At 40.2% G+C, this 22,601-nt stretch overlaps 1 protein-coding gene and 1 long non-coding RNA gene across 3 annotated transcripts in view; one reads left to right on the top strand and one right to left on the bottom strand.

Moving 5' to 3' along the window:
- Positions 1 to 22,601, bottom strand: part of sema4ga (sema domain, immunoglobulin domain (Ig), transmembrane domain (TM) and short cytoplasmic domain, (semaphorin) 4Ga) — a 105,623-nt gene that overhangs the window by 43,382 nt on the left and 39,640 nt on the right. Inside the window, exon 3 of the mRNA XM_056470874.1 lies at positions 4,929 to 5,077. Within this exon, the coding sequence (XP_056326849.1) occupies positions 4,929 to 5,077 (149 nt within the window). The remainder of the gene's footprint in view (positions 1 to 4,928; positions 5,078 to 22,601) is intronic.
- Positions 6,123 to 11,007, top strand: LOC130239607 (uncharacterized). 2 transcript variants are annotated; one of them, XR_008838700.1, is made up of 3 exons: positions 6,123 to 6,149; positions 6,257 to 6,387; positions 10,932 to 11,007. It is a non-coding gene; the product is annotated as an uncharacterized LOC130239607 (long non-coding RNA). The 2 variants fall into 2 exon arrangements; XR_008838701.1 differs by having other exon boundaries at positions 6,124 to 6,149; positions 6,254 to 6,387.

Here is a 22,601-nt window from a genome sequence, read left to right as displayed (position 1 = left end):
CTTGATGACACTTTCATTGACATGAAAACTTGCTTTTGAGGAATGAGCTCTCCATATTGAGCAAGTGACACGCTTTTGCAGGTTAAACTAGGTTTTGTAGTTTGTACTTATTGTTTTGAGAAATGCATAAACTGTTGTGCAAATGTAAATAGTGTGAGAAATGCACCAAAGCCACTGAGAAAAACTGTAATAATAACAATATAATATGAGACTACATTTCAGTGTTATTTAGCGATGTTTAAACTGTATAGTCGTTTTATGCTAGATAAGGTTGCAACATTTTTTAATTTTCATTTGATAGAGTTTGTGTACCCTCTAACGAATAGAAATGAATAATGCCATTTATTTTCTTTTTTGCCTGTTTAGAATTGAACTGAGCCTTTAATTGTGATTTATAAGGGATTTATAAAGCATAAACAGTCCTCACTTTAGATTAGGTCACAAAACTGGATGAAGCTGACTAAATAAAGCATTTATTAACATACAAATTAACTATTAGTATTTCCTGAATAATAAGATATACAAATGTTAATTTGAATAGTAATAATCTTTAAAAACCAGAAACTTCCCTCAAATAACTGGTTTGTAAATGATGCAATATTTAATTTAGTAATAAGAAAATAATAATTAACAATTAATGAAAGAAAAATTATTAAGCACATAATAAATGTGCCTTTAAGTCAAGATTACAGGATTTGTAGCTATAGTTATAAACTGCTTGCTAACGTTTATTAATGTAGACTTAATGCTTAACAGATAATAAATTCACTATTTGCTAATGCTTAATAAATGATTCATAGTGTGTAATTATAAAGTGTTTCCAAAAAATCTATTAACTTAATAAACTGTCATAAATATGTGACATGGTATGTTAAGAGCAGTTCAAAATAAATGCTATAAATGGAATATACATATATATATACATATATATTTGTAGATAGCAAGAAAGACAACATAAATGTTTTAATTACTTGTTGAATTTGTTATCTAATTATAATGAGTGTTTTAATTATGTGTGTTTGTTTTTAATACATCATATCAAGCAATTTACTATTTAATTTTATTTCGTTTTTTTTTTTGTGTGTTTTGCTTGTTTCATGTTGTTTTGAACAAATATTCTTAGACACCATCAATCCTTTCAGAGGCCGTTATCCTCATCTTTGACCCTAATATATCAGTCATATCACAAAGAATTTTAAAAGGTCATTTACATGTGGTGCAAGTAGGATTACTGTGCTATCTGTTTTGTTTTTAAACACATTAAAATATACCAAAGATGGTCTTTAATAATGCATCAAGTTCAAATGCTGTTAAAAATGCTAATCATATGCTGTTTGTTTCATATGCTGTCTGAATAAACACTAACAGTGCGTATCACTGGAAAATGTGCAAATGCCTGCAGTGCATATAAAAGCATAAGCCAAAAATAGAAACATCTACTGTAACGCAGAAAATATGCACAAACAGTTTGAAAAGAGTCCGCATTTTAAGCACTTTTTTCCTGAATTAACTGAAAAAAAAATGTGCAGCAGAAGAAGAAACGAAAAAGATATCTTTTCAGGGACATCAATACAGTTTTGCCTGACAGGGATTGTTTTTCCACAAATAATTTAATTTATTGTAATGACTAGTTCACCTAAAAATGACTTAACATCAGTAACCAAACAATTCTCTTTCCAACTGACTTCCATATTACATATAAGAAATCCTACGAGAGTTTGTTCTCAGGTCTGTTCACAGAGGCTGTGAATTAAAGGTATTAATGTTGTAAATAATGATTCTTGAACACACTGACTGTTTAGCTTAATACATAGAAGACCTCAATTTGTTTTAGGAGCCATTGGAAATAATTGATTTTTGCCTGCATATGTTTTTTGACTCTCAATATGTTAGTTGTTGACTTGTTATAATGGCACAGTTTCATTTAAAAGCTATCTCCAACATTCTACAGAAGAAAAAAAGTCACATGCATAGCCTTAGTGGCATGAGGGTGAATAAATAAATGTAAAATTTTCAGTATCGGTGAACAATCACTTTAAAGTCAAACTCGATTCGATCATCTAAGACAAATTTTGAAAATGTGCCAAATGTTTCCTATAAGACTAGGCTAAAATCCTTGGTATTTTGATTGTTGGTTTGATGTATACCAACAGCCGATTAATGGAGGTTACATTACAATTTTGCATCCAATGGAATTCTGGTAGTATCAGCAAAGTTTCAGACACTTCCTTGCAGTGTGACTTCTCTTACTACGAGTGTAAGATAAAGAACCAATAGGAATGTTTAATACAGTATAATGATACACAATCAATGCAAAAACTTTGTTAAATTAAAATTTAATTAACTTATTTTTTCTGGCTTCATTATCAAGGCATGTTATTAGTATTGATATAGATGGTTTATGTTTGCTGTGAGGTTTCATCAGGATTGATGACATCAAACTCCAGATGAGTCCTGCATGTGTCAGTATTTGGCACGTCTTGATTTGTCACTCAGTCTGACATTATGACAACTGAGATCTTCCAGCGTGACATGGGGACCACGTTCATACAGTCTGACAAGCTATAACCATAAAGGATTATTAAACATGGCACAGTGTGAGCTGGGTTTGCCTGATTTTCAAATCACATTAATAAAAACATTAATAAATAAAATATAACAATGTTCAATTTCTTGCTCAGCACAATTGTTCGGCTTTCTAAGATCTTAAAGGTGGCCTATAAAAATCTGGGTATACCTAGTCAAATAGTAAGAGATCAGTATATGGAAATGGCCATTTCGTGAGCCTCAGACATGGTTGTTTCTTCATTCTCATGTAAATTTTATGAGTGTAAAACCCTAGTGGACAACGGGCCAATCAGAACACAAGGCAGACTGTTACATGACTCAGGTGGCATGCACTCATCATTTGCGTGTACTTTAGGTCATTCATCTGGTCCAGACAAGTAGCCACGCTCTTTAATATTAACAACCAATCTAAATATGGTCAATTATGGAACTTCTGATTTTAGGGGTATTTTATGGAGTGATAAATGAGCATATGAAACTGTAGATTTCTGGAGATTTTTTTTTTATCTTTACTAAGCCATATACCTACAATGTAAATACTAGAGAACAATTTAACTTACTGAGCCAATGCAGTATATGGCATCTTTAATGTATCATCAGGGGCCATGGGTATTATTTTTGTGTTGCCTGTATATGCATATTTTTTTACTCTGTTTATTTACTCTAAAAGTGGTGAAGACCAGGGGGCATTTTAGTTCATTTTTAAGAGCACTTATTATACAAGAGAAAAAAGGGCATGTGCACTGCACAGGTTGAGCCCTATCTGTGCATGTACCTGGTTATTACCTTAAAAATATTTTTAAAGAATCGTAAATGACCTAAAAGTGATTAAATAAACAGCATTTCTTTAATTTTTGGGATTGACAAACCCTTTAACTGAATTTCAAACTTTAACTTTTTCAAGCACTTAAAGATTTAAACATTAAAAAGCATAAAATGTGCTTAAGCCAAAAATAAAAGCAGCTAACACTGAAAATATCTACTCAGGGCCCTGGTACACTTCAAACAAAATGGAAGAACAAACTGAAATGACGTAATTTGAACAAAATCCAGCTAAAATGAAGCTCTTTTTGACTTTGTTTTAGCAGTTCGAAATAGCTCACCAAAACAAATTTTGGTAACACTTTACAATAACAGTACATGAATAATGATGTGTTAGTGTGTAAACTAAACATTACTTTATTATGAACGAATGATGAGTTAATGAATGCGCTAATCATGAACTAACTTTAACTACAACATGAGTCACATGAGTTCATGTTCAATAACGGCTACCATTGTTACTTATTAGCACATGATTGTTTGTTAATTAATGTATTAATTACCACATTAGTTCATACTTAGTTTAACCATCATGAACTCATAATATGTTAATGTTCTATGTCATGACTTTATTTGGAGGGGCACATCATCATTAACCAATTCCTACCTACTCATGAACTCCTAATGTACGCCCACCTAGCGCGTTTACACTGAATAACAATAGAAAAGTGTTCTGTCAACATCAACATCAACAGTTTAATCAAAGGAGTTCTTGAGTAGTTAGGCATGAGTTAATGGCTATGTGACCCTCCAAGTAAAGTCATGATATATTTATACATGAACAGCTCATGAGTTCATGTTAGTTACATTAAGCTTAAACTTAAATGTTAATCAATACATTAATTAATACGATTAGCGTGCGCCTTAACTCATCATTAATATGTAATAAAGTAATGTTTCGTTTACACATTAATACATCATTATTCCTGTACTGTTATTGTAAAGTGTTCCTTACATGTTTGAGGGAGTTCGTTTTGGCTCCTAAACATCTTTGAGCTACTATTGGTCCTTGAAGAATATGCATGTTTAATATGTTGTATATAATATGTAGTATGTAATATGATAATATAATAATACTTCACCATCTTTGACGTGTAATTTCTTCACACTTATTTGTTTCTCATTTAATGGGGATCATTACACTGGGGAATTGAGTAACAGAGATGGTACAGATGTATCTACACCTGTACAATCGCTCAAGGAGAGATTTTAAAAACCTGGACAAGAAGCCCATCTCATTGCGGCAAATCTTTTCTATGAGTTTGTACACACCGGTGGCGACATCCACCTACTGCATCGCGGGGTATAAGAATGGCTTTTAAACTTCTTTTTGTACTCAAAAGAAGAATGAATAAGAACTTTGAAGTATACCGGGGCCTTCAAAGTGTGAATGGAGTCTAAATCTCATGCGTTTTCAGCTGATTTTATTTATTAAAGCTGTGTAGTGGAAGAATGAAACTAGCATTTTTCAGAAATATGAACACGTTGCAGTCCAATGCGCACTATAATGATGTGTTGATGTGTTTGTCGATACGCACGGTCTGTGCTGAGCTGCTGGAGACGTCACTGGCCTGCAGGGCGAACAAAGCCCCTCGAGCTCCCACGTACAGCAGGTCTGCGTCTTCCTCCAACAGCAGCAAACTGTAGTTCAGTGTCAGGCCTCTGAAGCGCCTGCAACCCAACAGCCCTAAAACACACAGAGGACATACCAGTAAAGAAATATTTTATCCATAAAAGGGATCTGTAAACACTTGAGCACGAGCTGTGGGTGTTAAGAAGATGTGCTGTTTCTGGTGTCAGCAAGTGCATGTTTGACTTGTTGATTTTCAACATGATTTTCCCTTTTGCCAAATACTGAAGTTAATCTTGAGAGGCGCGTGCTGTGAATTGAAGTACTTCTTCCTCTCGTTTGCTAATGAACACGTAGAATATCAGTAAAAACCCTACATTTGCTCAGAGGAGAGTGGATGATTTAAATTTCAGTCATGTTTCAGATGAGGCTGCCTCGATTCTTAATGAAGTACTTCTTGGCATATATTTACACTTTTGTCATTTTTAATGGCAGGCCCTTTTTGTTGAAAATAATTACTAGATATTAAACGCATGGTTCATCCAGGTGTTATTTTTTCCTTCTTAAGGTAATTGACTTAATCATATGCTTCTCTCTGTGTGCTGGAAGGCAGCTGGACTAGTAGAAAAGCTTGTCAGTGCTTATTAAAGAAGTCAGTTTTTTTTTTCTAGGTTAATGTCTAAAGCACCATGCAGACAGGGCAAGACACCACACCTTTACTTCTTTGTGTGTGACCTTAATGAATCATGTTTGATCTCTTTTAAGTATAATTTCAGAACAGACCTATTTGCATCCAAAATAACAAAGATTTAGTCACACACACACAAAAAAAACAAAGTAAGAATTTCATTAAAAGAAATCGAAACTTTAAAAGAAAACCAGGATATAAAATAAAAATAACAATTGAAAAAAATAAAAGCAAAATAAATAACAATATAAACAACAAAATAAAGAAAAAACATCGAAGCATATGTTCAATAAAACAAAGAAAAACTAAAAACAAAGCAAATAAACAACAAATAAAGAAAAAGAAAAACATCAAAGCAAATAAACAACAAAATAAAGACAACGAAAAACATCAAAGCAAATAAACAACTAAATAAAGACAAAGGAAAAACATCAAAGCAAACAAACAACAAAATAGAGAAAAAGAAAAACATCATGTTAGGGAAGCAGACGGACAAACAGGGTGAGTAAATGGTTATAAAGGTTTATTGAAACAGCGGAGCATCTGAAGGAAAACAAGGGGAATGTGAATGGAGTCCGGGATGATATTATTGTCCTTCTCCTTAGCAGGATGGATGATAGGCAAAGAGGGAGACCGAATGCACACACCAGATGACTTGCGGGGAAGACAGACAGATGACACACACACCTTTGACTGGACGCTGGGAACACTGGACAGACTGGAGACAAACAGAGATTAGGTAAGTTTTCAAATGGCAAGATAATGATAGCGAATACTTGGAGAGTATCCACTATGAGTCCACTTCGTATAAACGAGACCGGACACTGACTGAAGTGAGGTGTGTGCTTATATAGTGCCAAGGTGATAAGGTGCAGCTGTGCGTGATTAATACTCAGGTGATGATGGGCGCTGTGTGAAATTGGTGGAAGAGCCTGGCCAATCCGTGACATTACCCCCCTCCCCAGGGCCCGCTCCTGAGGGCCTAAACCTCCGACGTCGTGGTGGTCTACCTCGTCCACGAGGTGCCGGGAACTCGGGGTGACTGGAGTGGAACTCTTCCATAATTGCAGGATCTAAAATATCGGATCTGGGGACCCACGATCTCTCCTCTGGTCCATATCCCTCCCAATCCACGAGGTATTCTAGTTGACCACCACGACGCCGGGACCGTAGAATATCCTTGATGGTATAAATGGAACCTTCTTCCAGCATCAGTGGGGGAGGAGGTTCCTCCTCGTGGCCAGGCTCTGTGGAGGGAATCAGAGGTTCGTGATAGGGTTTAAGGAGTGAAACGTGAAATGTGGGGTGGATTCTGTATTGAGGTGGTAGTTGTAGTTTATAGGTGACGGGGTTGACCTGTTCCAGGATGGTGAAGGGACCAACAAATCTGGGACTAAGTTTTTTGGAGGGCAGTCGCAAGCGGATGTCTCTAGTGGAGAGCCAGACCTTCTGTCCAGGATTGTAGATGGGACCTGCAATCCTCCTCCTGTCTGACACCTCCTTGGTTCTGCGAACTGCCCTCTGAAGATGGTGATGCGATTCGTCCCAGACCCTCTCGCTTTCCCGAAACCAGTGATCCACTGCGGGTACATCAGATGGTTCGCCATCCCAGGGGAAGAGTGGAGGTTGGAATCCCAGAATACACTGGAATGGCGTGAGTCCAGTGGTAGGTTGCCGCAGTGAATTCTGGGCGTATTCTGCCCAGCCCAGAAACTGGTTCCAGGAATTTTGGTGACCGTGACAGAAGGTCCTGAGGAATCGTCCCACTTCTTGGATCTTCCTCTCCGTCTGGCCGTTGGTTTGAGGATGATAGCCAGACGAGAGGCTGACGGTCACACCTAGGAGTTTAAAGAATGCTTTCCATAGTCTGGAGATGAATTGGGGACCTCGATCCGAGACTATATCCTCTGGAAGACCAAAACATCGAAATACATGGTTAAAAAGACTTTCAGCCGTCTCTAGGGCTGTGGGAAGACCTTTCAGAGGAATTAAGCGACAGAATTTTGAGAATCGATCTACTATAACCAGAATGCAGGTATTACCATCCGATGAGGGAAGGTCCGTCATGAAATCTACTCCTAGGTGTGACCAGGGACGATTCGGGATGGGCAAGGGATGGAGTTTGCCTGCAGGTAAATGACGAGGACTCTTTGACATGGCACATTCTCTACATCCTTGTACATACCTCCTCACATCCCTTGCCATATCCGGCCACCAAAAGCGTTGGGATAGCAGCGAGAGGGTGTTGTTGGCCCCGGGATGCCCAGTGCCCAGAGATGTATGGGTGGAGTGGATGAGATCTACCCGTTGATTCTCTGGAACAAACTGCCGATTAGGGGGGCAGCCCGGCTGAGGTATGGAGTCAGGAGTGGCGACGGCTGGAGGATAAGACCATGTGATGGGGCAGACAGAAATGTGATCTGGAAGGATTTTGGCTGGTGTGTCAATGATTACTTGAGGTCGATAGGAAATGGAGAAATGGAATCTGGAAAAGAACAATGACCAGCGGGCCTGGCGAGGACAGAGTCGTTTAGCATCTTTGAGATATTGCAAATTCTTATGATCTGTGATTACCTGAAAGGGGTGTTTGGCACCCTCCAGCCAATGTCGCCACTCTTCCAGGGCGAGCTTGATGGCGAGAAGTTCGCGATTCCCAATGTCATAATTCCTCTCCGCCGGGCTAAGCTTCCGGGAGAAATAGGCACATGGATGGAGTAATTTGGGAGTACCGCGGAACTGAGAGAGGATAGCTCCTACTCCCGTGGTGGAGGCATCTACTTCTACCACGAACGGTAGGTCGGGATCAGGATGAGTCAGGAGTGGAGCTTGAGTAAAGGCCTCTTTGAGGTTTTGGAAGGCTGCGGCTGCCTCGGTAGGCCAGGATAATTTTTTGGGTTTGTTCTTGAGAAGGTTGGTTAGTGGAGCGGTGACGATACTGTAATTGTGAATGAAACGTCGATAGAAATTTGCAAATCCTAGAAATCGTTGAAGTTCTTTGATGGTTGTGGGTTCTGGCCAGGAGACAACAGAAGTGACCTTCCCCTCGTCCATACGAACCCCTTGATGATCTATGATGTATCCCAAGAACTGAACAGAGGGTTGATGGAATGAGCATTTTTCAGCCTTGAGATAGAGGTGGTGTTGCCTGAGGGTTCGCAGGACCTCCGCAACATGTTGGCGATGGTCGGCCTCATTCCGGGAGTAAATCAAGATATCATCTATATAGACAATGACGAAGTGATGGAGGAACTCCCGGAGGACTTCATGGATGAAGTTCTGGAATACGGAGGGGGCGTTGACCAGACCATAGGGCATGACCAAATATTCGTAGTGGCCAGTAGGGGTCACAAAAGCCGTTTTCCACTCGTCCCCCTCACGTATTCTCACCAGATTATACGCGCTGCGGAGGTCCAACTTAGTGAAGATCTTGGCGGATCGAAGTTGTTCTAGGGCCGCAGGGACGAGAGGAAGGGGATAACGGAACTTAACAGTACCTTGATTGAGAGTTCTATAGTCGATGCACGGCCGCAGCCCTCCATCCTTCTTAGCCACGAAGAAGAAGCTGGATGCTGCGGGTGAAGTGGAAGGACGGATATACCCCTGACTCAGAGCCTCCTGAATGTATTCATCCATGGCCTTAGTCTCCGGAAGCGACAACGGGTAGATTCTACCTCTGGGCATTGGAGCATCTGGAACTAGGTCTATGGCACAGTCCCATGGCCGATGTGGAGGTAGCTGGGAAGCTCTCTTGGGGCAAAACACATCTTTGTAAGAAGTGTAGACTTCAGGAATCTGGACGGATCGTTTCTCGACGGGGCTTTCAACTGACGTGACGTAGACAGATAGGGGTTTACGACTCTGTAATGGGAGATCGGGAAAACAGCCTGGTGTACATCCTTTACCCCATTTCTTTATTTCTCCTGTGCCCCAAGAGAGGATAGGATCATGCTTCACCAGCCACGGTCGCCCTAGGATGATATCCATGGTGGCGCCCTCCAGAACCAGGAATTGAATCTCCTCTTTATGTAACAGCCCGATTTGGAGATTGATGGATTCACATTTACGATGAATACGTGCCTGTGGTTGAATATGGTTGGTTATGGGTTGAATCTGGTAGATTTGTGTCGAGGCTTCAGTGCGGAGCTGGAGTTGGCGACAGAGGGCATATGAGATGAAATTTCCAGCTGACCCGGAGTCGATAAGGGCAGTGGCTGAAACAGATAAAGATTGGGTAGTTAACTGAACATTGGTAGTGAGGGGATGCATCTTTTCAATGTCCGAACTGAACACACTCACCGAGGAGCGTATGGGACGGAGTGGACAGTCCAGCCTGACATGTCCTCCTGCACCACAGTATATACACAGACCCCGGGTCAGCCTCCTCTGTCGCTCAGCGGCTGTGAGTCTACCAGATTCAATGATCATGGGTTCTGGTTCTGGAGGGATTACTGGCGCAGATGGGCGGAGGAGTGCTTGAGGTACTGGATCTGGGTCATACTGGTAGACTTCCAAACGATCCGCACATCGAAGAGAAAGTTGGATAAATTTCTCCAAACCCATAGTATCATCTAGGGCTGCTAGATGTAGACGAAGTTTTGGTTTTAATCCGAACCGGTAAGTGGTAAGTAGAGATCGCTCATTCCATCCGCTTGCAGCAGCCAGAGTATGGAACCGGAGGGCATAGTCTTGTGTGGACATGGTTCCTTGTTTAAGATGATAGAGTTGTTCTCCAGCTGCTACCTCTCCATCAGAGCGACCAAAAACCTCCTTGAAATGTTCAGTGAAACTTTGAATGGAATTAATTACCGGCCCAGCTTGTTGCCAAATGGTCTCAGCCCACCGGAGAGCAGATCCAGAGAGAAGCGATATAATGAAAGCAATTTTAGATCGATCTGTGGGGTATAAAGCAGGTTGCATGGTGAATACTAGAGAACACTGTAATAAAAATCCATTGCACTCCTCCGCCCCGCCAGAGTAGGGCGCTGGTCGAACCATGGGACTGGATGAGTTGGTGGTCAACGAAGAAGTGCTCGGTGCTGGTGGTGCATCGGGAAGTGGTGCTAACGGTAGCAAAACTCTCTTCAAAGAGTCCACCAGCTCTTGAATGGGATCGGGAGTGCTCATGCTGTTAACTGTAATCGGTCCGGTCTTCTGTTAGGGAAGCAGACGGACAAACAGGGTGAGTAAATGGTTATAAAGGTTTATTGAAACAGCGGAGCATCTGAAGGAAAACAAGGGGAATGTGAATGGAGTCCGGGATGATATTATTGTCCTTCTCCTTAGCAGGATGGATGATAGGCAAAGAGGGAGACCGAATGCACACACCAGATGACTTGCGGGGAAGACAGACAGATGACACACACTTTTGACTGGACGCTGGGAACACTGGACAGACTGGAGACAAACAGAGATTAGGTAAGTTTTCAAATGGCAAGATAATGATAGCGAATACTTGGAGAGTATCCACTATGAGTCCACTTCGTATAAACGAGACCGGACACTGACTGAAGTGAGGTGTGTGCTTATATAGTGCCAAGGTGATAAGGTGCAGCTGTGCGTGATTAATACTCAGGTGATGATGGGCGCTGTGTGAAATTGGTGGAAGAGCCTGGCCAATCCGTGACACATCACAGCAAATAAACAACAAAATAAAGACAAAGAAAAACATCAAAGCAAATAAACAACAAAATAAAGACAAAGGAAAAACATCAAAGCAAATAAACAACAAAATAAAGAAAAAGAAAAACATCAAAGCAAATAAACAACAAAATAAAGACAAAGAAAAACATCAAAGCAAATAAACAACAAAATAAAGACAAAGGAAAAACATCAAAGCAAATAAACAACAAAATAAAGACAAAGAAAAACAAAGCAAATAAACAACTAAATTAAAAAAAGAAAAACAAAGCAAATAAACAACAAAATAAAGAAAAAGAAAAACATCAAAGCAAATAAACAACAAACAGTACCCCCCCCCCCCCTTTAAAAGGTGCGCCTTCGCGCCTAAACAAAAGGAAGGGTGAGAGGAGGTGGTCAGGAGAGAGTCTGGGAGGGAGGAACCGGGAGAGGGCGGTGGAGGAGCTGGAGGGCGTGGCAAGGAGGAGCTGGCCAGGAAGGAGTCACAGGAGGGAAGGGCCAGGAAGAGAGGTGAAGCAGGAGGAGGACCCAGGACACAGCCAGGAAGACGGCCCAGGGTGGAGTCAACAGAAGGAGGAGCCATGGTGGAGGAGTGGTCGCTGACTCGACAGTGGGAGACGCCGCAGCTAGAGGTGGAGTCGATGTCCCGGAGGGCCGAGGTGGTGCGGACGGCTCACCCGACCGAATCGATGACACAGGTCCGGATGCCCGTGGTGGAGCCAGAGCAACAGAGGACAGAGGTGTAGCTGGAGGGAAGGAGGAGCTCAACGGAGCAGGTAGGATGGAGGGATGAGGCGCAGCTAGAGGAGCGGAGTCCAGAGGTGGAGGCAGGACGACGACTGACCAAGGCAAGGCCGAGGGGACGAGGGAGCCTGGTGGAGCCGGTGGGCTGATGGTCCACAGAGAAGATGAGGGAGGAGAGAGCCAACGTAGAGCCGTTGGGTCGGAGGGCCGAGGCAGAGTCCGTAGCTCGGAGGGCGGAGGAGATGACATCGGGCGACAACCCCTGGCTGGCGAAACAGGTAGGCAGGCCCTCAGGGATACCTCCACACATGAGGCTGGAGGGTGAGCTGGGGGACTGGCTGACTGTAGCTGCACTGGAGAATGCAGAATGGTTGTGGATGATGTCATTGGAGGTGAAGAGGGCAGGTTGGGTGGAGTGCTGCTCATGACCCTGGAGCTATCGTCTTCGGGAATCAACAGGGCAGAAATGCTGTCTGGGAACAGCGGAAGGTGTATGACTTCACTCCAGAGGTCGATGAGCAGCGGTTCAGGGTTCCGGGACAGCTCACCCTCTGCTTTGGGTTGGTGGTCGGGACTCTCGCTTGGTCCCTCAATATCCACCAAAATTCCCACTTTCGGCGATGTTGCCGGCTCATAGATTTGTTCAGACAGCTAGTTGAGCTCCCCCTGCTCGGTGGTGTTCCGCTCTGTCGCTCTCAATGGCGATAGCTCACATATCGCGGGTGGCTCTCCATCTGCGGTGGGCTCTGGCACATGCTCCCAGCAGAATTGCCATATTAAATCTCTCAGAGAGTTGCCATGGCAGAACTAGTACTCTACCCACATGGAAAGAACCTATATGCATGTATATGTGCGCATATGTGAAACCTATTTGCAGTATATATGCACATATACACTGCATATATGCACATATACGCTGCATATATGCATATATATGCCCCATATAGGCAAAATTAGTTGCATAAATGTGCATATACAGGCCATTTACTGTAGGTCTCCTGTATTACTTCTTTATATCCACATATAAGCCCTAAATGTACATACAAAATATGTCTCCTAAACAGCTCATATCTCACTTTGGCAACTGTCATACATGATGTACATACAGTTGAAGTCAGAATTATTAGCCCCTCTGAATTATTAGCCCCCCTGTTTATTTGTTCCTGTGAGATTTTCAACACATTTCTAAAAATAATAGTTTAAATAACTGATTTATTTTATCTTTGCCATGATGACAGTAAATAATATTTTACTAGATCATTTTCAAGATATTTCTATACAGCTTAAAGTGCCATTTAAAGGCTTAACTAGGTTAATTAGGTTAACTAGGCAGGTTAGGGTAATTAGGCAAGTTACTGTATAATGATGGTTTGTTCTGTAGGCAGTCAAAAAACATATAGCTTAAAGGGGCTAATAATTTTGACCTTAAAATGTTCATAAAAAAATTACAAACTGCTTTTATTCTAGCCAAAATAAAACAAGAAGACTTTCTCCAGAAGAAAAAATATTATCAGACATACTGTGAAAATTTCCTTGCTCTATTAAACATCATTTGGTAAATATTTAAAAAAGGAAAAAAATTCAAAGGGGTCTAATAATTCTGACTTCAACTGTATATTATGTACATATAATATAGGAAAACGGCCAATTTTCTATGTCACAAATATTAAAAACCTATATCAAAACCTATATTCAAACACATATGTTTATATAGGTTCTTTCCGTGTGGGTAAGTATTCCAAGTAGCAAAAGACTATGATTACTCTTTCCACAAGAGTAGGAGGTGAAACGCCCTTTGAACACAAAGGTGAGCTGATACAGTACACACACAAACATTCCTGGTTCCTTCATTACGCAAGAGCATATTGTGTGTCGCACTACTGTGGTGATGCATCAGGGCACGTGGCGTTCGGTATGTGCACTGCGAAAATAACACCACAATGCTGTCAAACATCAGCAACACACACATCTCCACTGGTGTGTACTGTAGGCAGCCCTGCGTGCAGGACAGGACAGGTTTGCAGCGCTGCTCGCTTTGGCTGACGACCCAGAGCATTACAGTGACAGTAGAGCTGACAAACACACTCGCTAGAGAGAGACAGAGGGGAGTCAGAACAGGACAAGCGAAGCTGAGACAAACTGGAAAAAAAGAGGATAATTAAGGTGCCCTGTGACTCCCTGCTGACACAGCGCTATAGTGTTTCGCAAACACTCACAGTCGTCTGCATTTCCTTAATGCTTCCTGCTCACACACACACATACATGCTCAATACACTTGATTAAACTCCTGCTAATGCTCAAGCTGGCACATTTATTCACTCTGTTTTTGTTTATTTTATTTTTTTATATTTTTGACTGTGATAGAACTGATCTGTGATTTTACATCTGTACTAAACAGACTCATTATTAATGTTATAAGTCTTTAAACCAACAAGTAGCTTTTCAAACTATTATGATCTCTTTCGAAAGTGAAAATGATGTCATTATTTACTCATCCTCCACTTTTTCCAAACTTGTTTGAGTTTCTTTCTCATCTTTCTCATCCATCAAAATGAAGGAAGATATACTGAAGAATGTTGGGGGAAATCAGCCGTAAGGTGCGTTACGTTAAGCAGCGACACGCAGACTGATCGAAATCTGTCTTAAAGCGGTGTTAGAAATTGTGTCCGGCTTGATGCTGCACAGATGCCATGTGACAGTCACATGTGGCATCAAAGTATTGCAACTGCGCTCCAAGATCAGATGGCAGACTCAGCCGGTGCAGCGTCTGAAGTGCGACGATGCAATGCGATGACGACACCTGCGATAATGACACCAACATTACAAGATTGGCTAAGTTCACCGCATGATAACAACCACGTGTGTTTCGGGTTTATTATTGGACAAATTCTGATTCACAAATTTCAAAACAAACAATTATCTTTTCATACCCTCTCTATCTTGTATATATCATGCTTATTAAAATACTAATACTATTTTCCTGCAGTATCATCTTTTGTTAAAGGGCACCTATGGTGAAAAATCTACTTTTCAAGCTGTTTGGACAGACATATGTGTAGGTATAGTGTATAGACAGTCATATTGGGGTGATATAAACACATCCAGTCCATTTTTTTTCAATTTACCAACATAAAAATGGAGGACCAATTGGAGTGGTTTTGAGACCAACTGCAGCTTGACGTAGGAGTGCAGTCCACCCACCCACCGAATTGATTGACAGCTTTGTATTAACATGTCTCCGTAGCAATGCGTTTAATCATAGCAAAAAGCGAGGACGTGCGCAAAGCAACTGGGGATAAAAGGTCTGTTCAGTTTGCTAGGATCATCAATCATCATCAAATGTGATAAAGAGTGGTTTTACAAGTTTAACATGTTTTAAATCAATGCATGTTAATGAATTACAGCAATTTACTTCAGATTTACTCCATCACCAGAACAGTTAAGACGGAGGACGCTTCAATCCCGGTTTGTGGACGTTAAATCAGATTTATTTTGTACATTAACATAACAGATATTCATACAGCAGTGGATATTAACCTGTATCCTGTCACATTTTCGTGCAAAAAGAGTGTAAAGATAAACGCGCGCGCTGTCTGTGTGTGTGTGTGTCCACGCTGAGTGTGTGTGTATCTGTGTGTGTGAACTTTGTAACGACATTGTGTGTGACTTATCGTTGCAACACCGCAACAAATGCATCAAATACTCATTAGTAAAGGTCTTACTGTAGTATTTCTCACAAACGATCTGCTTCCATCATGTCTGTCTGTTGTCAGAAGTAAGGCAGACTGTGCAATAGACCAGGTCTAAAGTCCAGCGCAGATCGCGTTAGTTGTGCGCCTATGCAGGTCCAAATGCTTACACATTGCTGAATACACACAGGATGTACAGCAATACACAAATATCTTTACAAACGAAAAATAATTAAAGGAATAAAATATTACAAAAATTATTACTTTCTACACAAATTTACTTTTTCAGTTTATTCACGACAACTTGCTTTTGTATAATGTTATTATTTTTAGCAGTATTATTTATTATATGCATATTTATATTTGTTTAATTAAAAACAAGCTTAGATTTGTCCACCTGTCAGGTTTTGGACCATGTGGGGCATAGAACATATGTTTGGATAGAAGTTTTTTTATCACACTTCGTTACTGTTGTTCATTTAATCCTTTTCTGCAAATTAGAACTGAATTTAGAAATAGTTTTGAAACAAATCTTTGTGCTTAACAAACTAAATTAAATATGCAGGCTAATGGATGTCTTCAGTGGTGTGCGTACAACAGTGTTTCCTATATCCACAAAAGAGAGAAAGAGAAAGTGAAAGTAAAGGCAGATTGGAGGAGGTTCATTCTTTATCCTCGCGCTGCAGATGGTCTGTCTAACCGTTTTCTCGCTAGTGAAGTGTTCAGTTTTTCCACTTACAAAGTCCGCCATGTAAATAGCAAATGCACCATGGCGCGACACAACTGACTCTTAAAAGGAATGGGAGATAAGACTCTGATTGGTTTATTCTCAAAACACACACATCACTCATTAAGAGAATAAGCTCAACCCTGTTAGACCATGCTCCGCGGCGCAGAGCTTATTTTTTTCGTCCTTAAAATAGCAAAAGTGGATTCAGACACGTCTTTAATGCTTTTGCGCCATGCACTTTAGACTTTGCGCCTAGATCATTAAAATAGAGCCCATTGTCTGTTTTTATTCATTTTTCTGTCATTTATTTCTCATTTGCTGTATATTTTATTAATTTCATGATGGCATCAGGCTTTATTAGGCTATTTTATATACATATCTTAAATGCTTTGCCATTCAAGTTTGCTTTGAACTTAAAACCGAGAGAAGCAGATTTGACCTCAGTGGGTGCACGTGGCTCCTGAATAGCATAAAAGTTGGAGAAATGATGCATTTTTTTTAATTCAAGTCTTTTTTACTTTAACCCATTTAAAAGAAACAGTGTATAACAGTGTCATAAAAAATAAAATTATTGTTAAAAATTAAATTATGTTTTGTTTGTCGCATACAGTTAACTATTTATGTGATATGGGTAAATGGTGTTTCAATCCAGCTACCACCGCAAGTATATCTCAAACCTGTGAGAAGCAATGGTATTATCCATTATAGTATTTAATTCTTTAACCATTGCCATTCCATAGATGTTACTCAAAGTCCCATAAAAGCAAAACAAAAGTATTGGAATCCCTTTTCAGAAGGGTTATAGCTTTTCCATTTAATAAACAATAAAAATATTCACATACCAATCAGAATCAACCTTAAATAAAATCAAACTTTTAAAGCAGCGGATAGAAGCTGAACAACTTAAATATTATGAATATGGCCAATGATCCAGTTGTGACTTAAAGAAATTTTGACAATGCTAACCAACCTCAATTTGTCCCTCTTGGCAGAAGTGACATGTAATCATTTTAAAAATAAAGACTTGACTACTACTTTGTACATCGTTCTCTTCAGTGTCTATACTGTTCAGGGTCTTGCTTCAAAACTCTGCTTTTGTTAAAGAGTCATCAAATAGTAATCAGTGTGCAAGAGGTCATGAGACTGGGAGATTTCATTTATCAAACCAATTTCTTAAAAGCTGTGAGTCTAATCCGCTGGCTCGGAGAACAATCCACTCTGTGCTTTTTCCCAATGGGCTGTCATCTCCCCTCTTAATATCCTCATCCTCCAGCACAGAGCCAGTGTTAACACAACAGATTGATCCACTCAGACATCCGCTATTAGATCAAGATGTGTTTCCCACACTGCTCAAATAGCGATTCAGTGGTCACTCTTTAGTGGACAGTGTTAGCCTGGAGAAGCAAAACGAGACCAAACTGGACCATGATGTTCGCAGATTATTAGTGTACCATGGTAAAAGATCTATTCTGTTAATATTGCTCACTCTCAAGTCATTCCAATCCCAGTCTCCAAGCTCAGAGATCTAAAAACCCTTTTGTGGGCTAAAACAAAACTATAAAAACAAATCTAAAAATGACTTTTATTTTGCAATATTTCTCTCCCATGTCAAATTACGATGCCCGTTGTTTACTATGGGCAGTACGCCACTTGTGTGTTGCACTGCTGACTCTAACGGCAATATGCTGTACTGCCTTTAGTAAACAATGGCCACTTTGACAAAACACGGAAGAGAAGATTGACGTTGGTGAACAAAATAATTTTTACTGTTTATGCGGTGCACAAAAGTGTTCCTGGAGCTCCATATGATGCTACAGTTGAAGTCACATGAAATGTTTTGACAAACTTTTTGGTTCCTTTTCTTTTTGTTGTTGCAAAGGAAGGGTCAGAGAGCTCTTGGATTTTATCTAATATATTTTAATTTGTGTTGTGAAGATGAACAAAGGTTTCAGAGGATTGGAACAACGATGATTCCATCACAATTTTACGATGCACTACTGTTTCCATCTGACAGTCAAACATGTCTCTTCTGTGTTGAGATTTCGTTAAGACTCTTCTTTTTTTCATCACATTCTCTGTCATGTTTACAAAACCAAGCAAATGACACAAGTCAAGAGGCAACACAAAGAATCCGGCTGTTGCATTTCTTTAAATATTTGCAAACATTATGGATTATCATATTATCAGATAGGTCAAAGTGGCTAAGTGGTTAGCATTGTTGACTCAGAGCAAAAAAAAGGTTGCTTGCTCATATACACTACTGGTCAAAAGTTTGGGCTCAATAGGATTTTTAAATGTTAAAAAAAACACCAAGGCTGCATCAAAAATACAGTACAAATTGTAAAATTGTATATATAAATATATGGACAGAATTTCAAGATGTTCAAAGATGTTAACGCGCTATAATATAACTGTTCAAAAGTAGTTTATTCATTCATTCATTCATTCATTCATTTTCTAAGTAGTTTATAATTTAATTTAATAATTTGTTCCAGTGATTTTAATGTTACATTTTCAGCTTCATTACTGCAGTCTTCAGAGTCACACGATCCGTCACTCTAATATTAATTATTATGGTTATTATTATTATTATTATTATTATTATTATTATTATTATTATTATTATTATTAATAATGGTAATAGTAATAAAAGCAATAATAACTGGAGTAATAAGTTCATCTGAAACTACATACAATAAGTAATAAATAAATGTTTAATAAATGAGTATTTAAAATTTTTTAAAATGTTTTTACATTTAATAAATGCCGTCTTGATGAGCAGAATAATTTTATTCATTCATTCATTTTCTTCCACTTTTCTGGGGCCGGGTCACGGGGGCAGCAGTCTTAGGAGAGAACCCCAGACTTACCTCTCCCCAGACACTACCTCTAGATCCCCGGGGGGATCCCAAGGCATTCCCAAGCTAGCCAAGAGACATAGTTGCTCCAGTGTGCCCTGGGTCTTCCCTGAAGCCTCCTCCCGGCGGGACATGCCTGGAACACCTCCCTAGGTAGGCGTCCAGAATGCATTCCGAAACAGATGCCTGAGCCACATCAGCTGACTTCTCTCTATGTGGAGGAGCAGCGGCTCTAATCTGAGTGCCAGAGCTCCTCACCCTATCCATAAGGTTGAGCCCTGCCACCCTGCAAAGGAAACTCATTTTTGCCGCTTGTATCCAAGATCTTGTCCTTTCGGTTGAGACCCAAAGCTCATGACCATGGGTGAGAGTAGGAATGTAGATTGACCGGTTAATCTAGAGCTTTGCCTTTCGGCTCATCTCTGTCTTTACCACAATGGACCGGTACATTGACCACATTACTGCTGCCGCTGCACCAGTCTGTCAATCTCACGTTCCATCCTTCTCACTCGTGAACAAAACCCAAGATACTTGAACTCCTCCACCTGGGGTAAGGACTTTCCTCCAACTTGGAGATGGCAAACCACCTTTTCCAGTGGAGCACCATGGCCTCAGACTTGGAGGTGCTGATTCTCATCCCAGCCGCTTCACACTCGGCAGCAAATCGCCCCAGTGTATGCTGAAGGTCCATGATTGATGAAGCCTCAAGCACCCTGGTGAGGGTATAGAGCTGGTCCAGTGTACCACAGCCCGGACGAAAACCACATTGTTCCTCCTGGATTCTAGGTTCAACTATCGGCCGGATCCTCCTCTCCAGTACCCTGGCATAGACTTTCCCTGGGAGGCTGGGGAGTGTGATCACCCTAAAGTTGGAGCACACCCTCCGGTCCCCCTTCTTAAAAATGGGAACCACCACCCCAGTTGCCCAGTCCAGAGGTACTGTCCCCGACCTCCATGCGATATTGCAGAGACATGTCAACCAAGATAGCCCCACAACATCCAGAGATCTTATTTTTAATTAAATTATTAAATAAAAGAAAAAAAAACGACCCCAAAATTTTGACCGGTAGTGTAAGTGCTGTAAAAATAGTATGTACATACTGCTTTGTATGTATGCAGCACTAGTTTTGGTTTCTCTTTGTGGAATGACAATACAGATGCAACAACACTTGCGGGTATGGAAAGATACATCCTCTCATGCTGGTGCAGAACGAATATTTTCATTTCAGTAGCCAGATGTTCATTTGGTATGTTCATGCACAGTATATTAGTCCAGATAGAACCAGACAGCCGACACGAGATGACAACAAAGTTGTTTTTCTTTGCTGCAAGTTGATGTCAGATTGATGTGTCCTGGGCTTTAGATGTGAATGAGAAAGCAAGTAACTGAAAAGGATGTGAATGGTGACTTTTACTTTGATTACAATTAGTACATTTTGGTATAACACAAAGAAACATGAAAGATTTTGTTGCACCTTTACAGAACACGTGCCATTATGATTACCTGTTCAGTCAATTGGCAGAGATACTTAGGCTTTTGTGGCTGAATGAATGCATTCAATTTCATGAAACTTGATGGGATCTAAAATAGATACTTTAACTTGTTCGCTGACTAGGTAATGAAAGAGTCTCTTATTCCAGTTCTTGCCTACAGTTTTGGAGGATCAGAATAAGACCAGTATTCGGATGGTTTCACTAAAGATCCAGTTTTTTTAGTTCTTGACATCTCACATTTATTAGGGGAGATCAAGTGAAGAATGAGATATCAGCTGCATATGAGGGCAAAAATGAAAGAACAGGCTTTGATATATCAGTTCAGTCTCATTTTTGGTTCTCCAGAACTGCTTGTCTCAGTAAGAGTGATGAGATTCACAGATGGTCAACGGTTACTGGTTTGCAACATTTTTCTAATGATCTTCAATTGTGTTCAATAGAAAAAAAACTGAAACAGGTTTAGGACAAGTGAAGGTTGAGTAAATGGCAGAATATTCACTTTTGGGTGAACTATCCCTTTAAATCCCTTTAAGACTGTTTCTGAATGAATTACTTACTAATTGCACAACAATCTGTTATTGGGGGAATTTTCCACACCGCTACATGATTGGTTGAGTTACTTTTTAGTGACAAGGCCTTTGGGGCAGTCCTTGACCATTCAAAACAGCCAAGGTTCCCAGACCTCCTGTCAGTCTGACGGTCTGCATACGTAAGACATAGCCATGAACTATTGCTGATTAAAGAATTGTCTGCTTGCAATCATATTTACAAAAACATATTTTAATACTGGATGTAAACGAGGCCACAGACACATCACATGTAGGTTGTACTTTGCCACTAGACACTAGATTCAACACAAACACCAGCTGAAAATTGTAAGCGATTACAAGCCAAGGTTATTCAAACAGAGCCAAGGTTTAAATGCGCACAGCACAGAAAACTCCACAATACTACTGTGCTGGGGTGAGCAAGAAGCTTTGAACTTCAAACAAATGTCAAGAGTCGTGTAAAACTGGCACCAGCCCAGCAAGAAGTACCGCCCCATCCCAACCAAACCAGCAAGCTGACTGACAGCAGACTACAGGCCTGCTATTACACAGACACGAAACACACAAGAGCTAGACATGCTTGTCATTCTCCCTGTGAGTGGAGGCACGCTATTATTTCCTAAACTTGAATGACTTGTTTCCTGATTGCTCTTCAAGATTTTTAAAGCTGCACAAATGGTTTTCTGTTCATCATGGTCATGGGATCTTATGAGGGAACTGATGGAGGTCACCATTAGGTCACCATTGGCAAACTAAGAAGATAGACAATGAGGTTGTTTGGCGCGAATGAGTTTTGGCTTTAAATTCCTTAACATTCTACCAACATACATGCTTAAAAATAATGATGGTTTATTGGTATCATAAGTTCCATGAACATTTTCATTCCACAAATGGCTCTTTAAAGTGGAAAATGGTTCTTTAGATGATTAAAATGTACCTCACAGTAGGAAATACATGGTTCTTTCAAGAACTGTTCCCTGAAAGGTTCTTTTGGGAACCAGCATTTCTGCAAAAAGAGTACTTTAAAACCTATATTCTGAAACCTTTAAACTGCTTGAATGTCTAGTAAAAAGTACTCTTTAATACTGTAGAGTACAGAACTACTCCTTTGACTGACAAAGGTCAATAGACCTGTTCAAATAAATACTATATTAGCGATATACGTACATGACCATGAACATGTACATGAATTTTTGACATATTATTGTAAAATGACTATTCTATTTACATTAAAATGATTGTCACCAACAAAT

This window comes from Danio aesculapii, chromosome 13, assembly GCF_903798145.1.
Source record: "Danio aesculapii chromosome 13, fDanAes4.1, whole genome shotgun sequence".
Lineage (NCBI taxonomy): Eukaryota > Metazoa > Chordata > Actinopteri > Cypriniformes > Danionidae > Danio > Danio aesculapii.
The sequence above is the reverse complement of the archived record's forward strand: the minus strand, read 5'-3'. Positions and strand labels throughout refer to the sequence as shown.